The 19,318-nt window shown below is 42.9% G+C and overlaps 1 protein-coding gene across 1 annotated transcript in view; it reads left to right on the top strand.

The window, feature by feature from the left end:
* COL5A2 (collagen type V alpha 2 chain) overlaps window positions 1–19,318 on the top strand; it is a 191,190-nt gene that overhangs the window by 93,157 nt on the left and 78,715 nt on the right. The window contains exons 6-9 of the mRNA XM_084815749.1: window positions 9,050–9,157; window positions 15,110–15,187; window positions 18,011–18,055; window positions 19,172–19,225. Of these exons, the coding sequence (XP_084671875.1) occupies window positions 9,050–9,157; window positions 15,110–15,187; window positions 18,011–18,055; window positions 19,172–19,225 (285 nt within the window). The remainder of the gene's footprint in view (window positions 1–9,049; window positions 9,158–15,109; window positions 15,188–18,010; window positions 18,056–19,171; window positions 19,226–19,318) is intronic.

Below are 19,318 nucleotides of genomic sequence, written 5' to 3'. Positions count from 1 at the left end.
TCCCAATCAGAAATACATTGTTAAAGCAATAATCATAATCATAATTAAATGCCATAACAATAAACTTAAGAGGCAATCAACAAAACTTCAGTGCCATCTCCTTTTGAGCTGGCACTGAAAAGAGTAAAATGTCTGTACCAGTCAAACTTCCCTTGGGAGGATGTTCCAGATTTGGAGCACCACCACAGAAAGTGCTCTCTCCTTCGGGGCTGCTCCTCTCCTACCAATGGGACTTGGAGAAGTTCGGAATCTGACAATTGTAATGTGCAGGCAGGTTGGTATGAAAGGAGGTGCTCCTTCAGATATTTGGATCCCAAGATGTTTAGGGCTTTAAAGGTAAGCACCAACACATTGAACTGGGCTTGGAAATGAATGGGCAGCCAACGTTATTCTTTTAGAATTGGTATCACATGGCTCCACCTAGATAAACCAGTCAGAATTCTAGCTGCTGAATTCTGCACTAGTTGAACCCTCTGTACCATCTTCAAGGGAAGCCCCATGTTTAATGTATTACACTGTAATGATTACAGTAATCCCACCTGGAGGTTACCAGAGCATGGATCACTGTAGTCAGGCTATCTCTGTCCAAGGAAGGCCACAGCTGGTGAACCAGGCAAAGCTGGTAAAAGGTATCCCATGGCACCTCAGTCTTCAGTGACAATAATGGATCAAGGAGCATCCCCCAAGCTGCACACTTCCTTTTTCAGGGAGAGTGCAACCCCATTCTGAACAGGCTGTGCAACAGTTTCCTGGACCTGTGAAGCACCTAGCTAAAGTATCTTGAAACCCTTTGAAGCCGTTATTTAAAAAACCAAAACTGTGCTATGCATATTTTGTTTTTCCACACCGATGCCCACACATCCACAAATGTGTGCTTGTAGATCTACTATAAGAAAACATACATGCACATGCTGTCTTTGTTGCATGAAGTCCTGTGTCCATAGGGCCATCTTAAAAAATTGTCCTATGGAAGATGGCAATAATTTAGGTTCATGTCCTAAGCGTATATATTTAATTGAAATCAATCCAGTTGGAATCAATTGGAGTTACAAGTAAAAAAATAGGGTAAAATTCTTGTTTGATTTTATCACCTGACAATTGAGGAAAAAAGAACAGTGATGTCGGAACAAGTTATTTATTAGAAACATGAGAATGATTAGATTATTTATAACCCTGATGTTTGCAGGAATCAGATTGAGGACATGATTGTATCACATGCTTTTAAGCAAAATTCAGGTGAAGTAACGGCATATATCCACTACAGGGGGCTCCTGTGGCCAGATCTACCATGTAAAAACCCAGAATTATAATACAGGGAAGCAACCTGAATAAGGCAGCTACAGTATAGACAGCTTATATATAACCAACTTTGTTTTTGCATTGCACTTCCATGCCTTATGATGGGTGTCTCTGCTTCTTTGAACGAGGAACCCAATGCTGCGTGTATGGACTTCCACTCGCGTAATGGGACTTCTCCTTGCTCTCCTTCCCCCTGAAGCCTTCTGTGCCCTCTCAAATCTGCTCCAGAGTGTCCTGGGAGGGCTGATGGGGGCGGGGGAGAATCCATTCCACCAGTGGTTTCTGTTCTGCCACAACCAACAAAACAGACAGATACCCCACCCTCCCAATCTAAATTTCTCTGTAATAGATTAAGGGTGGACTGACTTTCAAAGGGAGTTAAATGTCCACTTCTGTGATATTCCCTTGAACGGTTTCGATGAGGTTTTCAACAAGATTAATGTTAAAGGCCCCAATTCAGTGAAAGTTGTACTTCAGTCCTGCGAAATAAATGGGGTTCAATTTATTTATTGTATTTTAAAATATAAGTTAGTCGTGGATAACTTGTTCCATTGAAATGGGATTTGAGGTAACGATCTCAGTATTGGGGCTATAGGTTGCAATTCTACTCTACCATTTGAGTTTTGTATTGAATGTAGTGGGAGTAGGATATCACCCATTCCCAGTGAAGTATATCGCGTTAGGGACTAAGGTAGGTCTCCTGTCAGTGGGCCTGCTAGGTGCAGACTTGGGGTCCAAGACTGAGACACTGCACTCTTGGTGGTGGCGCAGGGCGGGTGGCAGGGGGAAGCAGATGAAGTGCCCTGTCTCTCTGCTCCTCCTCAGCCCTGAACTGAACTTACGGTGGCCATTCAGGCTGCTGCTGATCTCTCAGCCAAAACTGCCATTTGGGACCACATGACTGGTTTTTTTCCCGCCTTTGCAGCAAACTGCAGTGTGGGGGTGGGAAAAGAAAACACAGAAGGGGGGAGATACTGGAGCAGCAACAGGGCCCCCAGGAAGGACAGTACAGCGTGGGTCCCCCAGCAGGTATCTTACCTAGGGCCCCTCAAACCTGGCAGCGCTGCTGTCTCTTGCCTCTTTACATTTCTGTTGAAAGCAGTTGCAAGGGCCTCTGGGATGTATCAGGATTAGAACCATGACCTTGAGTCACGGAAGTGAAGGGCTGCCCTCCAGCACCATCTGTATTTGGGTTCAAAGGAGTGGTTTTGTGCTCTAGAGCTCAGATCCCACCTCTGCCTTATACTTAGGTTCTTGGGCAAGTTCCTTTTCTTTTAGCTTCACAAGTTTGCCTTCTGGGAAATGAGTATTTTGTGATTGGCCATGACCACCATGGCAGCCATTTTATGAATGGACAACCCCCCCCACATACATGGAAGCCATTTTCTGAGAGTGCCCACAACACTCTCTCAAAATTCCAAATGTGCTCACTGACCCAAAAAGGTGGCTCAAGGTCACGATGGTACTGTAGGCTATGTAGGGGAAGAAAGGGAGTCAGGCACGCTAGGGAAGCTGGCTAATAAACAGGATGGTTAAAAGTAGTTGGACAATGCAGCAGTTGCCTGAAAGGGTGGGTCCTGAGGAGATGAGGAAACAAGGAGCCAAGGAGAAAGTCAGTGTGACAAAACCACATAGGTCCTATGATCAGGAGGGAGTGTGTAGTACTGGCAGGAACAAAGTGGGTAGGCAAGGGAGGCTTTTAAGACTGGGGACTGTGGGCCAGGAAACAAGGTGATATAGGTAGGGTGGCCAGATGTAAAAGAGGGCAGGGCTCCTGCACTTTAATAGCTGTGTAGAAAAGCTGTGTAGAAGAGCTTGGATGACATCTGGCCACCATAGGACTGCTAGGCCTAGAGCAGAGGTGTGTGACTTGTGGCCTTCCAGATGTTTTGGCCTGCAATTCCCATAATCCCTTATAATTGGCTATGCTGGTTTGGGCTGATGGGAGTTGTAGGCCAAAACATCTGGAGGGCCACAAGTTGCCCAGCCCTGGTCTAGAACCTAGAGCTGGACAGGGGGATAGTATATTTTTAAGAGTTGCATGGAAAGGGAATTCTGCCAGTTGTGGTTGCATGAATTGGCAATTCTAAGGGAGTAATGAGAACCCAAGGAACAGTGTGTATAGGACTGTGCGCTCGCTGAATTTCACGTAGTGACTTGAATGAACCAACCAATTCCTTGGCTGCAGGCATTTAGTAATGCTGTAATGTTTCTCAAATCTATTTTGGGCACTGAGTTAATGAGGAAGTAATGCAAGGATAACAGTATGTTGTAGTGCCATCTAGTGGCTCCCTTTAGGAACTACTAGTTCACCATGTGCATTGCATTCTGGGAGAAGTTGACATAGGAAGTACCATGGCCAACCTCTAGCTAGGGGAGCCTTTTAAATCTCTAGTTTTTGTTTCAAGGTATTGAGCCACCAAAACCTTTTGCAGCAAAAATGCTGCTATTCTTTATTTTAAACACACTGATGTTATTTCTGGAAGTCTGATTATGTAGGTATCAGTCCTACCCTTAGTATGGTGTCACCTTTACATTTCTGAATACTTTCACAATATATAGAGTCTTGCTCATAAGGAATTATTGTGCAGTTTGCACTTCAGATAAACTCCACCAGAAAAACTTTGAGCGATGAAGGTTATTCAGAGAATACCAGCGCCAAACCTTCTGGCCAATAGGTATCACCCAAGCCAGGGGTGAGGAACATGCTGTTGGTCTGCATCTTCCATCATACCTCACCATTGGGTATGCTGGCTTGGGCTGATGGGAGTTGCAGTCTGACAACATCTGGAGAGCCATCCATTCCCAACCCTTGGCCTATTTATTTATTTAAAACATTTGTATCGCTCCCTGTATCATTAAGATCTCAGGGCAGCATACAGATAAAATCAGTTTAAACAGTCTTAAAAAATAAATAATTTAAACACCTAAAAACATATTAAAAGATTAAACAAGCTAATACCAATTAAAATCTAAAACAATAAAACAGTTAAAACAGTGTGCAACTTTAGGGAATGCATTTAGCCCTCAAAGGCTTTGGTAAAAAGCCATGTTTTAACTTGGTGCCGAAATGAGACCAATGTCTGCACCAATCGGGCCTCCAAGGGGAGGGCATTCCACAACCAGGGTGCCACAGCAGAGAAGGCCCCCTCCCACATTCCACCATAGTGTATGTCTCACACTGGTGGGATGCAGAGGAGGGCCCCTTCAACAGATCTCAGTCCTCGGGCAGGCATATATAGGGAGAGGTTCTCCCTCAAATATCGAGACCCCAAGCCACTTAGGGCTTTAAATGTCATCACCAAAACTTTGAATTCAGACCAGAAGCATATTGCCAGACCTAAGCCCTATTCACTTGACCATATCTTTGGATATGATGAACACATGAAGGCGGCGGGAGCAAATTTGCACCTACTGATCTCATCCCCAACCTCCGTATATCAGAGCATTAGAAGGCTGGAATAACATGGCCAACACAGGGTTCCTGATCCTGCATTGAAGACCTACCTGCAGATTTTGTTCTGACCTTCTGAGGAATGTGAAGAGGTCAGGGTGAAGCCAGTGGGAGTGATCCACTCTCCCCCACCACATATGTTTGTATGAATAGGGTTTTAATGTGCTTTCCATATCAATCTGCAGCTTGGCTAATATTGGCTGCAGTGCAGTACACTGGCATGTGGAAGCTGTAGTGAAGGCAATGGGGTGGCAGTCATCAAAGTCAGGAGGAGGCAACATACGATTCTTGGGCTGCATCAGCTCAATTAAAGGCTACGTTGACACATGGGAAAAGAAGGGATGAAACTGGAAACAAAGCCCTATGAAGAGAGACTGAAAGAACTGGGCATGTTTAGCCTTGAGAAGAGAAGACTGAGGGGAGATATGATAGCGCTCTTCAAGTACTTGGAAGGTTGTCACAGAGAGGAAGGCCAGGACCTCTTCTCGATCATCCCAGAGTGCAGGACACGGAATAATGGGCTCAAGTTACAGGAAGTCAGATTCCGGCTGAACATCAGGAAAAACTTCCTGACTGTTAGAGCAATATGACAATGGAACCAATTACTTAGGGAGGTGGTGGGCTCTCCCACACTGGAGGCATTCAAGACGAGGCCAGACAGTCATCTGTCAGGGATGCTCTGACCTGGATTCCTGGAATGAGCAGAGGTTGGACTCTATGGCCTTGTAGGCCCCTTCCAACCCTGCTATTCTATGATTCTATGATTCTCCCAAGATGCACAGAAGTATGTACAACATACAAAATACTACTATCCACCTGCAGGTTTCAAACTGAATTATTCTTCCAAGACACTACACAACAGGAGTGGGCAACCTGTGGCCCTCCAGATGTTTTTGGACCATGCCTCTCATCATCCCTCAGCATTGGCCATGCTGATGGCTTGGGCTGATGCAGTCCAGCAACATCTGGAGAGCCACACATTTCTCACTCCTGCTGTTCAGTATAAAAGCATAAAGCGATACGCCAAACCCCCTTTTTATAAATGATGATAAAACATAAAACAAAGCTTAAGGACAACAATTCCATAATTGCTATAAAGATAGGGTGGCCAGATGCAAAAGAGGGCAGGGCTCCTGCAGAAGAGGGAATTTCAGGAGGTGTCGCTTGCATGACAATGACTGCTGAAATTTCCTATCCTATACAGCTGTTGAATGTGCAGGAGCCCTCACCTGTTTGGCATCTAGCCACCCTATATAAATATCAGTAGAACAAACTATAGAGAAGGACAACCAAACTATGCTTGAAATTTTGAAGTAAAAAAAGATGAATATAATGCTACGAAGTATTTTTTAAAAATCACAGTACAAAGGTGTTGTTGTTTTTACAAAAACTTCAGGACTACTTCCATAATTGCTAGCAATTGTAAGTACTATAAAAAGGAAATATCCAAACAATCCTGAATGATAAAAAAAACTTAATTGTAGGATTTTTCCTCATTTTATCAATACATAGCAAAGTACAAAACACTTTTGCTTTACTTAAAACAAAATGAACTAGCCTCTTAGACATAACCGCTGTCAATCAGGCAGAGCAATCCTAACCCATTTGGACAGCTGACCAATGGGTGGTTAGGATGCAGCGCCTCTTCCACTGGTGGGGGGCATCTGCCTCAGAAGTCCTGTTATGCCCATGAAAAGATCTGCAGCTGTACATCTACTACTGGTAGTGTTCCTGCTGGCAGTAGGCCCCAAAACAGGGCTTCGGTTCTTCTGAATCCAGTGCTTTAAGAAGGGCTCAAATCATGTTCCCCACGCTCCAGGCTGGCATAGCTCCCCCCACCCCTGTTTAAATGATGCTGGTGAAAAAGGAAATCCTGCCCTGTCAGGTGTGAGTTGGCCAGTCTTTGGTAGTTTCAGACAATCCGTCATTTTGCTCCCCATCCTACAACCTCACTATTAGATTGTTCTCCTAGGGTGGAATCCTACAGGTTCTGCTCCCGACAGGCAGGGAGCTCCATGTTTGGAGCTCTCCACCTACCCTATGCCTTGCCAGCAAGAGCCAGGCAGAGTGAGAGGAGGACCGAGACGATTTAACTTCTGTTAAAATTGCAAAAAGCAGCTAGATGGGCCTCTGAGCCAGTTTAACTAACTTACCCTTCAGTGCACGGGGAAGGCAAAGGATTCTGAGCAATTGTATTGCCCTAGCCATGAGCTTTGACGTCTTAATTTAGAGATGCCAAGATAGAGATAAATCAGACCCAGGTTTACTTACAAGGAGTACTTTATTGAGTAACTTCCAGCACACAGGCATACCCAATGGTTGGATCAGACAGCTTTTCTGAACCCAGAGCCATGGGGTACAATGGGTTTTATACCATACATGTTAGCAATGAGGCAGCATAACAGCAACAAGCGCCCCCTAGTGTTCATTCCCAGCCTAGACTAGCAGGGCTTAGTTCTCAGCAGAACCACCTGCAGCTTTAAGACAAACAAACCTTGCTTCCCAGGCACATCTTGATTCACTCATTAGTCTGGAATGTGCTAGGCCACGCTATTGGCCCTTTGACTCATCTTTACATGCTCAGAGGCTTACTAGCAAGGAAATTGCACCCATAATGAGCTTAAGCAAGGAATTATGGATCTCTAGGCCCCTCTAACACTACAGGTGGCTTGGTTATGCTCCTGGGGCCAATACAGCAATCCGGCCTCTCCTCCCCCCTTCCTCACCAACCTGCATGCCCCCTTTTCTCGCCTTTTCTCTTCCATTATCTTTCATTGATCTTGTTCTTCTTCTTGCCACTTTAACTCTTTTCACGGAGGAAACTGAAGCGGAACACAATGGGGTAATTTGATAGCTCATTATCTGCGATCTATTTAAAAATGGAACAAAGGGCATTTAGTGCAGAAGATGCCTGGGACGATCACTGCGTCATGTAAAGAGCCTGCAAACTTCCGTGAAGGAGCAATCTCAATCGCAAGATAAAAGCCCGGTGTGAAGGCGCCCCTTGTCTAGGGGCCATAGGATTGCTCTCTTAGTCTCCAAACTCTGCTGCAAAATAATTCTGAAAGTTACAGCCAGTATAATCTTCTTATATTATTGGGTAAAAACAAACAAACAAACAAACAAACATAAAACATGCTTGAACCTATACTGCCTACGAGGTGAAAAAATACCAAGAAGCAGCCCTGGTGTAGTTCATATTCTTAGGCCACCGCTTCCTGCTGAAGATGCAGTTAAGCAGCACTTATTTATTCTTCTCCTGGTGTCACAGACTCAACCACTAACTGACTCATTCATTCATAGTCAAAGTGGCAGAATGGTGCCAAGAAATGCATTAGGTTATCGAGTCACTTCAGATTTCATTCCAGACAGATCCATGAAATATGTCTACTGATTTTCTTGTTTCCCTTCCATTGTCTTCCAAGCAGCCTGTTCTATGACTCAGGCAGGAAAAGAAGGGCTATTATGCAAAGTTATGCCAATATAAATCTGGGATGGTGTCCCATACCGCCTGAGAGGTTCCTTTGAGTTTGTGCCAGCATAAATGAAGGCAGAAACTGGTGCATGTATGTCTGTATTTCACACACACACACACGCTTTTTCGGGGGTGGGGGGGATGGGCAAATTTGCCAGTGTTAAATCATCACAGACGTGACACTCGGTGTTCATTCCTAATATAACCAATCAGTTACTTCATCAATTACATCTTTTTACATATCCATTCCATGCAATTTTCTATTCCATAATAAACAGTTCTTGGAAGGAACATGCATTAATGCTATTGAATAATTCTGAATTTGAGGTCTAGGAGTTTTCATCAGAGAAAACATTGCTGATGAAACATATTAATCCTTGGATTTAAAATTCTTCTAGGAGAAAATTATTGGGAGGAATAATAGTGAAGTCATAATCACTCATTTAAAGGTTGTTGTTGTTGTTTTTTAACATGGGTACAATCCACCATCAAGTTATCTTGCCAGATTCCATTGAAATGGATGGGATCTGTGCATGAATATATGTTGTCTACTTGTTTAAGGACCAATTCAAATGCCAAAGTCCTGTGCGAAGGGTGCTGGGAAAGCTTTGATGTAGAGATGGCTGCATGTGAGGGCTGTAACTTTTGAAGTGAATGTCACAGAGCTATCATCGCAAAGATAGCTTCAATCACAGAGGGTTTCCGCTGTAGTCATATACGTGCTGGATCTAATGTTCGAATTGGCATAAGAACTGTCTGCTTTATTGGCTTGTACATGTCCTGTAAGTAACTGTGCTGATTTATACAACCTCTCTTTTTAGGGTTCACGTGGTCCTGCAGGGATGGATGGGGAACCTGGTATACCTGGACAACCTGGTGACCCTGGGCCTCCTGGACAACCATCCACAGGGCCAGATGGAGTGGGCAGAGTAAGTTATGTTTGTTCTGGCCTGTGAAGTAATGAAGCTGTTCTGTCATCTTGTGTTTGTCCTTCATTATAAAATGGTTGCTTTCCACTGAGACATTGAGTGACAGTTACTTCTGCTTGTGCAATGGGACTTCCTTTTCCTCCCCTGCACCCTGACAACTCTGCTCTGAAGGATCCCCTGGATTTGGGGGTGCATAGGAGGCTGCAGAGGAAGGGGGAATATGTTCCACTGGTGGTGTCCATCTGCTGGTGACAGACACAGTTGGATTTACAGGCTGTTCTTGCAGGGGGGGGGAGTTCAAAAGGTCATAGAAGGTACAATGGGTTAGCCCAGAAGGCAGAGACCTGGGGGGGTGAGGGAAATAACCTGGTTACTATGACAACCAGGGAAAAAAACTACTACTGTCCTTCTGATTGTCTAAGAGGCTGGGAGGAGGAGTTCTAATAGCGTATATAACTGAAGGTAGCTAGTAGGCAGCCAAGTCAGTTCCAGAGGTAGAACTCAGAACAAAGAAGCCAGGGTGGAGAGTGTTGCAGAGAAACAAGATTCCAGGGACAAAAGAAGCTCAGCTGAAAGCAAAAAGGCTGAAAGCTTCACTGCCAGGGGACTAGGATGACCTGAAAGAAATGTCTTATTGCTAGGACTTGGCTGATGTAGGGAAACCATCCAGACAGGGTTTGGGCTGCGTTTTCCCCCAATGTTTTCATAGCTTAAGGTGCAATTCTATGCATAAAAAAAGTCCTACAACTCCCAGCATTCCCCAGTCATCCATGCTGGGAGTTGTAGGACTTTTTTCTGTCTAAACATGCATAGGATTGCAACCTTAATTGCCCTTGTGGTGAATTGCTCAAATTGCCTCCCCACCCCAGCCAAGAAATATCATTACAATAACTAAGTATTGTTTTTCAAAATCTTTAATAAGAACTGCATTTGTTATTGGTTTAACCACTAGTTAAGTCTCATGCCTTGATTTTCACCCCACATCTAATTGCCTTCCTCTTCTAGTGAGTTTGTTGGACCAGTAAGGAAGTCCATAAGAGATAACGTGGAAAGGATAAAGGGTTGTTTTAGTGGAGGCAGCTAGGAAAAATAAAACATTCACTTAGTGGTAGAGGTAATGACCACAGGAGGGGAAGGGAAAATAGGGGGCTAAGTTATTTTGTCCACACATACATCCCCACCTCAGGGTGCAGGCTACAGCCTGTGCCATTACATGGGTATTGTAAGGGTCAAAATAGATGTTACTTAAAATCTGTATCTAGTAGAGGTGCACGCTGATCACAAGATTTGACTTGGATCTCAATTCAGCATTTTGAAAATTAGCCTGATTCTGCTTGGACCAATTTGGAGGCCGCCCACTTTGACTTGGGTACTGAACCCGAGTCAAGATTTGGAATTCCAAGGCTTCACACCTTCCATTGACTATCATGGGAAATTGAAAAACAACTGCAACTTTTTCCTATTTTTCAGACGTGGATGAAATTTACAAGCATTGTTGTTGTTGTTGTTGTTCAGTCATTAAGTCATGTCTTGACTCTTCGTGACCCCATGGACCATAGCACGCCAGGCCTTCCTGTCCTCCGCTCTCTCCCAGAGTGTGCTGAAGTTCATATCCATTGCATCGGTGATGCTATAGCCATCTCATCCTCTGTCGTCCCCTTCTCCTTTTGCCTTCAATCTTTCCCAGCATCAGGGCCTTTTCCACTGAGTTTTCTCTTCGCATTAGGTGGCCAAAATAGTTGAGCTTCAGCTTCAGTATCTGTCTTTCCAATGAGCAGTCAGGGTTGATTTCCCTTAGGATGGACTGATTTGACCTCCTTGCAGTCCAGGGGACTCGTCAGAGTCTTCTTCAGCACCACAGTTCGAAAGCATCAATCCTTCAGCACTCAGCCTCCCTTACAGTCCAGCTCTCACAGCCATACGTTACTACTGGGAAAACCATAGCTTTGATTAGACGGACCTTTGTCGGCAAGGTGATGTCTCTGCTTCTTACTATGCTGTCTAGATTTGCCATAGCTTTCCTCCCAAGGAGCAAACGTCTTTTAATTTCATGGCTGCAGTCACCGTCTGCGGTGATCTTGGAGCCCAAGAAAATAAACTCTGTCACTGCTTCCATTTCTTCCCCTTCTATATGCCAGGAAGTGATGGGGCCAGATGCCATGATCTTAGTTTTTTTAATGTTGAGTTTCAAACCAGCTTTTGCACTCTCCACTTTCACCCTCAACGAGAGGCTCTTTAGATCCTTTTCGCTTTCTGCCATTAGGGTGGTATCATCTGTGTATCTGAGGTTGTTGATAATTCTCCCAGCAATCTTAATTCCGACCTGTGATTCATCCAACCTGGCATTTCTCATGATGTACTCTGCATATAAGTTAAATAAGCAGGGCGACAATATACAGCCTTGTCGTACTCCTTTCCCAATTTTGAACCAATCGGTTGTTCCATGTCCGGTTCTTACTGTTGCTTCTTGTCCCTCGTCCAGGTTTCTCAGGAGACAGGTAAGGTGGTCTGGTACTCCCATCTCTTTCAGAATTTGCCACAGTTTGTTGTGATGCACACAATCAAAGGCTTTAGCGTAGTCAATGAAGCAGAAATAGATGTTTTTCTGGAATTCTCTTGCTTTCTCCACGATCCAGCAAATGTTGGCGATTTGATCTCTAGTTCCTCTGCCTCTTCGAAATCCAGCTTGTACTTCCGGTAGTTCTCGGTTCACATACTGCTGAAGCCTAGCTTGTAGGATTTTGAGCATCACCTTGCTGGCATGTGAAATGAGCGCAACTGTACGGTAGTTTGAACACTCTTTGGCGTTGCCCTTCTTTGGAATTGGAATGTAAACTGACCTTTTCCAGTCTTGTGGCCACTGTTGAGTGTTCCAAATTTGTTGGCATATTGAGTGCAGCACTTTAACAGCATCATCTTTTAGGATCTTAAATAGCTCAGCTGGAATACTGTCATCTCCGCTAGCTTTGTTGTTAATAATGCTTCCTAAGGCCCAATTGACTTCACTCTCTAGGATGCCTGGCTCAAGTTCAGTGACCACACTATCATGACTATCAGGCACATTAAGATCTTTCCTGTATAGTTCTTCTCTGTATTCTTGCCACCTCTTCTTAATCTCATCTGCTTCTGTTAGGTCCCTGCCTTCTTTGTCCTTTATCATGCCCGTCTTTGCACAAAATGTTCCCTTGAGATCTCCGATTTTCTTGAAGAGATCTCTAGTCTTTCCCATTCTGTTGTTTTCCTCGATTTCTTTGCACTGTTCATTTAAGAAGGCCTTCTTGTCTCTCCTTCCTATTCTCTGGAACTCTGCATTCTGTTGGATATATCTTCTCCTTTCTCCCTTGCTTTTCGCTTCCCTTCTTTCCTCAGCTACTTGTAAAGCCTCATCAGACAGCCACTTTGCTTTCTTGCATTTCTTTTTCTTTGGGATGGATTTCGTTGCTGCCTCCTGAACAATGTTACGGACCTCCGTCCATAGTTCCTCAGGCTCTCTGTCTATCAGGTCTAATCCCTTAAATCTATTCATCACCTCCACTGTACATTCATAAGGGATATGATTTAGGTCATACCTGAATGGTTTAGTGGTTTACAGGCATAGTAGTCCTTTATTATGTCTGCCAAATTTGAGAAAAACAGGTGCAGTGGGTTTTGTGCTACACGCCATATATTAAGGGGAACTGCTGAAAACACACACACACACACACATACACACAGACTCAGAAAGAAGAACAGACTGCCTCACTGCCTCATTCAGACACAACAGCCAAACAGGGTGGACGGACAGATGGACACACACACACACACACACACACGGACCCAATGAATAAAGAGCACTTTATGTACAGCTGCCTGAGAAGGACCAGCAAATGACTCCCATTTTTCACTGGATGACCTTGGGCCAGTCACTTCCTCTCAGCCTAACCTACCTCACAGGATTGATGTGACGATAAAAGTGAGGGGCTCTTTAGCTCCAGGAGGAAAGACAGAACATCACCGTAATAAAAGAAATAATTTTATACTAGAAAAACATAATTGCTGTACACCATGTTCATAATAAGCTTCCCTAGCATGTAAAATGGCCAAGCGTGCATTGCACGCTGCCTGTGTGCACTCATTTGCATATATGTGCCCTAGAGACAAGAAGCATCTATTGCCTCACTTCGAAATTTATATAGACCCTGGGGAGAGAGCTCGAACACTGACACCAACTCTTATAATTCAGATTAAAGTTTTGAAATTTGAAGAACATCACTTTGCTTCTCATATGCTCCAACCCTATGCCTCCATTTTCTGGATAAACATCGACTCAAAGAAACTTTATTAGCAGTAAAACAAACAAAGGACTTTATGGCACCTTTAAAACTAGCCACGAACGGTTGGTTTCTCTTTACCTCCTCTGAATGTGGGACATCAGGGGAAAAATGAAGTTCCCAAACATTTTGCTCTCACTCTTCATGGGCGTCACCACACTCTTTCCCCCCACTGATTATCATTCCTCTTCATAAGTCCTGGGGGCTTAAACTTGTCTGAGTACCTGGACCTCTGCAGATGATGAAAATCCATGTGGAATGAAGTAACCTAATGCCCTGACCTTGCAAGCACTTCAGAAGATCACCATTTCTGAACATGCCATGCTGGTTTCCTTATGTCTGCAGAGTTTATATCTGCCATCCATTATGCTTAATAAGAGCAACGTGTTTCACTGGCAGCTGACTCATGGCTTCATGAGTGTGTTGCCAGTCAGACGGGCCAAGTTGTCAGCAGTTTTGTAGTGCCAGAACTGTGAGTGTAATGAACAGTGGTTTAAATACGTACATACATTGATATTTACCTCAGGCCCTTGTGATATGCAGAAAGTTTAATCAGTGCAGGTTTAATTATAAATTGTTCATTTTTAATTAAGTTTGAAATTATTCTCAATCATGGTTTGTGTTGCATCCTTGAGAGAGGACAGGGCCATCGTTCTTGTGGGCTTGGTATAATTTAATTCATGCTCATTTCTCAAACTCTTGAACCCCAAATCTCAATGAGAGGTTAAGACATTTTTCTTTTAATTAAACTTGGCATGCTGTTGGAAACAAACAAAATGTGGGTGAGGGGAGAAAGAATTTTGAAGGCAAATGATTAATGGACTTTGGAATCAACAATCTTTAAGGAAAGACTTAAAACAAATGTATAATTAACAGTAAGAGAACTGTTACTGGCCATTGACAGAACATTGATGGCAATCCCTTTGTTGGCTTCAGTGCGGTATTGATATAATCCATAAATGATATAGGAATCACCGAATGTTGATAAACAGGAATAAGTGGATACTTGGTTAATCTGAATGAGGGATTTTCCTGTTCAGTTATGAGGAGCAGAGAGAGAAGGAGGGGAATATTAATTAGTGAATATTACTTCACTCCCCACGGCTGTTAGATTAGCAGTGCACTCCTATACATGTTTAAAATAAGTTAAAAGTAAGTCCCACTGTTAAATGAAGCTGACTCCCTGGTTAGTGTGCACAGGATTACAGTCTAGATTAGCTTCTTGAAGACCATGCCTTTCTTTTAGTTCAAGACCTTAAGTGTAACTTCGATGACAAAGGGAAGAATGTGCCCATCACCTTTCTCATTTTGTAGATCTTTCCTCAGATGAGAGATCAAATCAGAGAGGCAGTGCATAACGCTGTTTCCCCCTTCCCTTGTCTTTCTGTGTAATATATGTTTAGCCGAAGCATAATAGTTTCTTGTGTTTCTAAAGGTGAAGCCCAAATGTAAGGCTCACCACTGTTTAAGTGGTTTTAAAGCCATCGCTGAAATGTTTGTCCTCTGTCATCTGCAATGATTTCAACAACTATTCCTGAAATGTTGACCTCTTACCCGTGCACCCTGTCCTGGCCATGGCCACAAAACACCTGTCTACGAGGATTTACCTTAAGGCTAATGGTTAAACTCCTTACGTTTACAGCCGTTTACCTCTCAGATGGCAGGGCTGGATGAGAAATCTGGACTCGCTAGTCAAATGGGATTCATGCCTGGTGCAGTGGTAAGAATATTTACGTGTTTATCACAGGATTTCTATCCCGCCTTTCAACTTAAAAAACAGAGTGCTTGTGTTGGCTGAAAGCCCACTGAAACAAACAAACAAACAAACAAGCAAACAAACAAACAAAGGGCAGTATGCAACACTGTCCAAGTGCCAGAGGCCCCCACTGCTTTTGCAATGGGGACTTAGCGCTTTGGATAGGAACTGGAAATGAGCGGGATCACTCATTTCTAGAATAGGGCAGGTCAATGGAGCTCATATAATGGAGCTCCGCCATCCTGTCCCGGTCCCAAAATGAGAGTTTCCGCTCATTTGGGGGCTTGCTGTTTGAAGTGCTAAATCCCTGTTGCGCAAGTGGTGGGTCCTGCACAACAGAATCGGCAGGAACATAACGTCCCATTGGATACTGCCCATTGTCTTCAGTGAGCAATGAAAAACAGTAAAGCAAGGGCTAGACAGATCTCCGGAGGCAGGGAGTTCCACAAGAGATGCCACTTTCCCCCATTCACATCAACCAGTCCTCAGGCAGTAGTTGTGGTGGGACATAAGGAAGGGCTTTTCCTGCTGACTTCAGAGGACATGCTGGAATATCTACATTGTTTTTGATAGGACTGATCTGCAGAGTGTTGTGTAGTATTGTGTAGACAGTAAAGAATAAACTCTGGAGGTCTATATTCAGCTTACATAACATTCCTAGGGATTGGTGAGAAATGTTTGATTCATATTCAGTGCATATGTATGTACCAGATGTGCACTTCCTGCACCTAAAAATTGAACTAGAATGCAGCTTGCCACTGAAACCTGAAGTTCATCTTTGAAGTTTGTGATGCAGTTCACAAAAGAAAAAATGTGTACATTTAAAAAATGAACAAAAAATGCTTTATTCAATGTGGGACAATGCATACATTTGCAAAAATGCACACAAAAATGTGTACATTGGTTATATACACACACACACACAAATTTTCGTGCATATATTTAAAAAAATTGTAATCCAATGTGGAGTAAGGACATAACCAATTTAGGATTGGAAAAATGAGAACCTGAGTGAAATCAAACTTGACACATTTACCCAACCCTAAATATTTCCCCAGCCTCTCTTTATATGTACTAGGGGAAAGCTTTCAGTGTTTCTTGGAAAATTATTATTTTTCCCCTAATTTTTTTTTTAATGAATTCTATCTGTTAATATAAATAGCGCATTGGGCCCTGCCTGCCTTTATTATTGTGGGGGGCTCCCGTATGAATTTATTTATGTATTATATTTATATCCCATCTTCCTGCCAAAAAGGCTCTCAGTAAAGTTTCAGGTATTTTGGTTGCTAGAATAAACTTGTCAGTTATGGGCCTCCATCCAGATAAATGTGCAATAAGCTCTATTAGGGATGGATGGATCCCTACATTTTCAGTCCATGTCAGTTTCATAAATTTGTTCCACCCCATTTCCGCATTGATCTGTGATTAAAAGGGGGGAAAACAGACAAAAACTTGTATACATTTAATACCTATTTTATCCTAAAACACACATTTTATAAGCATTTTATCATACCATATGCTTTTTATATGCATGCTGGTACTTTTTCTAAAGCTGAAAACTGCATCACAAGATTCAGCAAAGTACAAAATTGGAAGGATGACTGTGTTCTGGTCAGCAGCACATTAATTTGGGAGGTGCAAATCAGGTCAGTTCGCTTCCAAAGGAAGTCCTCAAGCATCCTTAAGCCCTGTGTACCCATCTGAGCTTTGTTTTTTGTTTCTCAAACAGCAACTCCACATGCCACATGGCAAACCACTTTTGAAAAGGGTGTTTCAGAAGCAATTTGTGATATGATTGTCTGTTCAAAGAAAATGTAAAGGACCCCAACGTGCATGTACAGGTGCTTAGGTGTGCCTAGAACAGGTCTCTGGATTGTGGCCTTGATGTTCTTCTTCTCTTCATTATTAGAGTGCCTGTGCTATTTTAAAAAAACCCATACACCAAAATCAGTTTTAGAAATGAAATAATATCCAAGAAATGCCTTTTGGAGCAGCAACAGTCATAAATAGAAATGTTTAGCTTTGCAGGCCTGTCCTATGTATGTTTTCTCAAAGGTAAGTCCTATGATCTGTGGGGTTTTGTCCTAATCGAATGTGCATGGGATTACAGCCTTAACTACACAATCCGGCTATGTGTGCTTCTTGAGAATTGCCCCATTATGTCCAATGTGGCGTACTTCCAGTTGGGTTTGCTTAGGATTGAAGTCTTAACTAAGCATGTAATGTTTCTCATGTGAAAACATTGTTTAGTTCAATTGTGAGGTAATTCTTAATGACATAGAACTAGGGATGTTCAGATTTGGAAAAATCTGTTCTGTCTGCGTTTCGCGGATTACCAGGTGCCTTTTGTTCTGTCGTCCACTCATTGACGGAATCAATTTTTTTCCAGTTTTCCAAATTTGCGCAAATCCACATGTCAAAAATGCGCAACCCCCCATGCAGAAATCCCAACAAAATGTGCATTTTCATGCTTTAGCCTACGGAAGAAATGTTTATTTTTGGCTGGTGTTCTTTTATTTTACGTATGTTTCTATGACTACATTTGCATAGAATTCCAGAAAGTTTTTTAAAAATGGTCTGCAATTCCATAGAATCCGTGTGACTTGGGAAAAGCCAGTCCGCTGTGGAATCTGTGGGCCAGATTCATAGAAATCCAAACTCATTTGATTCCATTGCGGATTTCTCTGACATCCCTACACAGAACACATAGTACACCATCCTGATGAATTACCTTGGATTCCTTTCTTCAAAACCAATATGTTTTACAAGTGTTTCCTTTCTCCCCAGGGTCCTGTGGGTCCAAGAGGGCCTCAAGGTCTGCAAGGACAACCAGTAAGTGGTTTGATTCAAGAGATGTGCACGTACTGACTGCATTCAGACATAACAATAAACAATGGTTTATCATTACAGGAAGAAGCCTCAGGTTTGCATGCTCTCCCCTTGCATCTCCTCTTTCCATGAGGAGGAGATTGAAAGCTTTTGCTAACATATTTCATTAACCACAGTTTAAAGTTATGTCCAAATCCGTAACTGTAGTTAAACTTAATTGTGGTTTGTTGATGAGACAAGCCAGCCTCATAAACCAAGGTTTGAAGCTGGCTTGTTTCAGTAATCCATAGTGAAGATTATCTATAGCTTGTCTGGATTCAGATGACAAGCTGTGCTTCATCAAAAATGGAAACAAAAGGTTCAAATCTCTTCATGGACACACCAGAGGAGGAGTAGTGTATGAACCCAAGGCTCTCTATGGCTAGTTCTTGTAACAATAAACTATTGTTACACCCTACCTAATGCAGTCATGGAGTCAGTCTGAAGACATTTGGGGATGTTACATTCTTCAATAAGTCAAACAAAAGGAGTTTTCTTCAGGCAGGCTGCTTTGCCTGCTTCCCTACTACCCGCGAAGCACAGAGTTTAATTAATATTGCCGATTTAATAATGATAAATGTATTGGCTGTTAATTTTTGCATTACTGGAACCCATATTAGCTCTGAGTTTGTTTTCATATGCATATATTTATTACACTTCTCCCTTGAAGAAGTTCAGAGCAGCTTGCATGTCTCCTCCCAGCAGTCTTCCATCTAGGCATCAGCCACCCTGAGATCTCTTTAAAAGCATCATGTGTCAATGCTGTAAAACAAGTCAACTATTACTTGGAAATAGATCAATCCGTTTCCATGAAGCTTCCATTCCAAGCCAATGTAAGGGGGAGTTGCAGCCTTGACCGCAAAATCTGGACCTGCCTCTAGTTTGTCTAAAGAAGATTTTTCCCCATAATGTTGTCAGAACAATTCTAACTTGTAGTTTAATAATGGAACTCAGTTCAGGAACCGGACTGTCCAAACATGTTTGACTGCTTGGTTTTGATTAATGTTTCCATTAATTGTTATGTCATATCTTTTTCTAACAGATTTTCACAAGTTCTAAAATGTATATATTCTATTTTAGGGTGGTATAGGACCATCAGGTCCTCCAGGTGAACCTGGGGACCCAGGATCAATGGTAAGGTCAATTATACATTAACCTTTTGTAACACTAAGGGAGAAAAAGTGTATTGTATTGAAATTACGCAATGTAAATTCTGATGGTGCCGCC

Source organism: Heloderma suspectum, chromosome 1 (genome assembly GCF_057233095.1).
Source record: "Heloderma suspectum isolate Gila_16-S chromosome 1, 16-S_ref, whole genome shotgun sequence".
In the NCBI taxonomy this organism is placed as follows: domain Eukaryota; kingdom Metazoa; phylum Chordata; class Lepidosauria; order Squamata; family Helodermatidae; genus Heloderma; species Heloderma suspectum.
The sequence above is the reverse complement of the archived record's forward strand: the minus strand, read 5'-3'. Positions and strand labels throughout refer to the sequence as shown.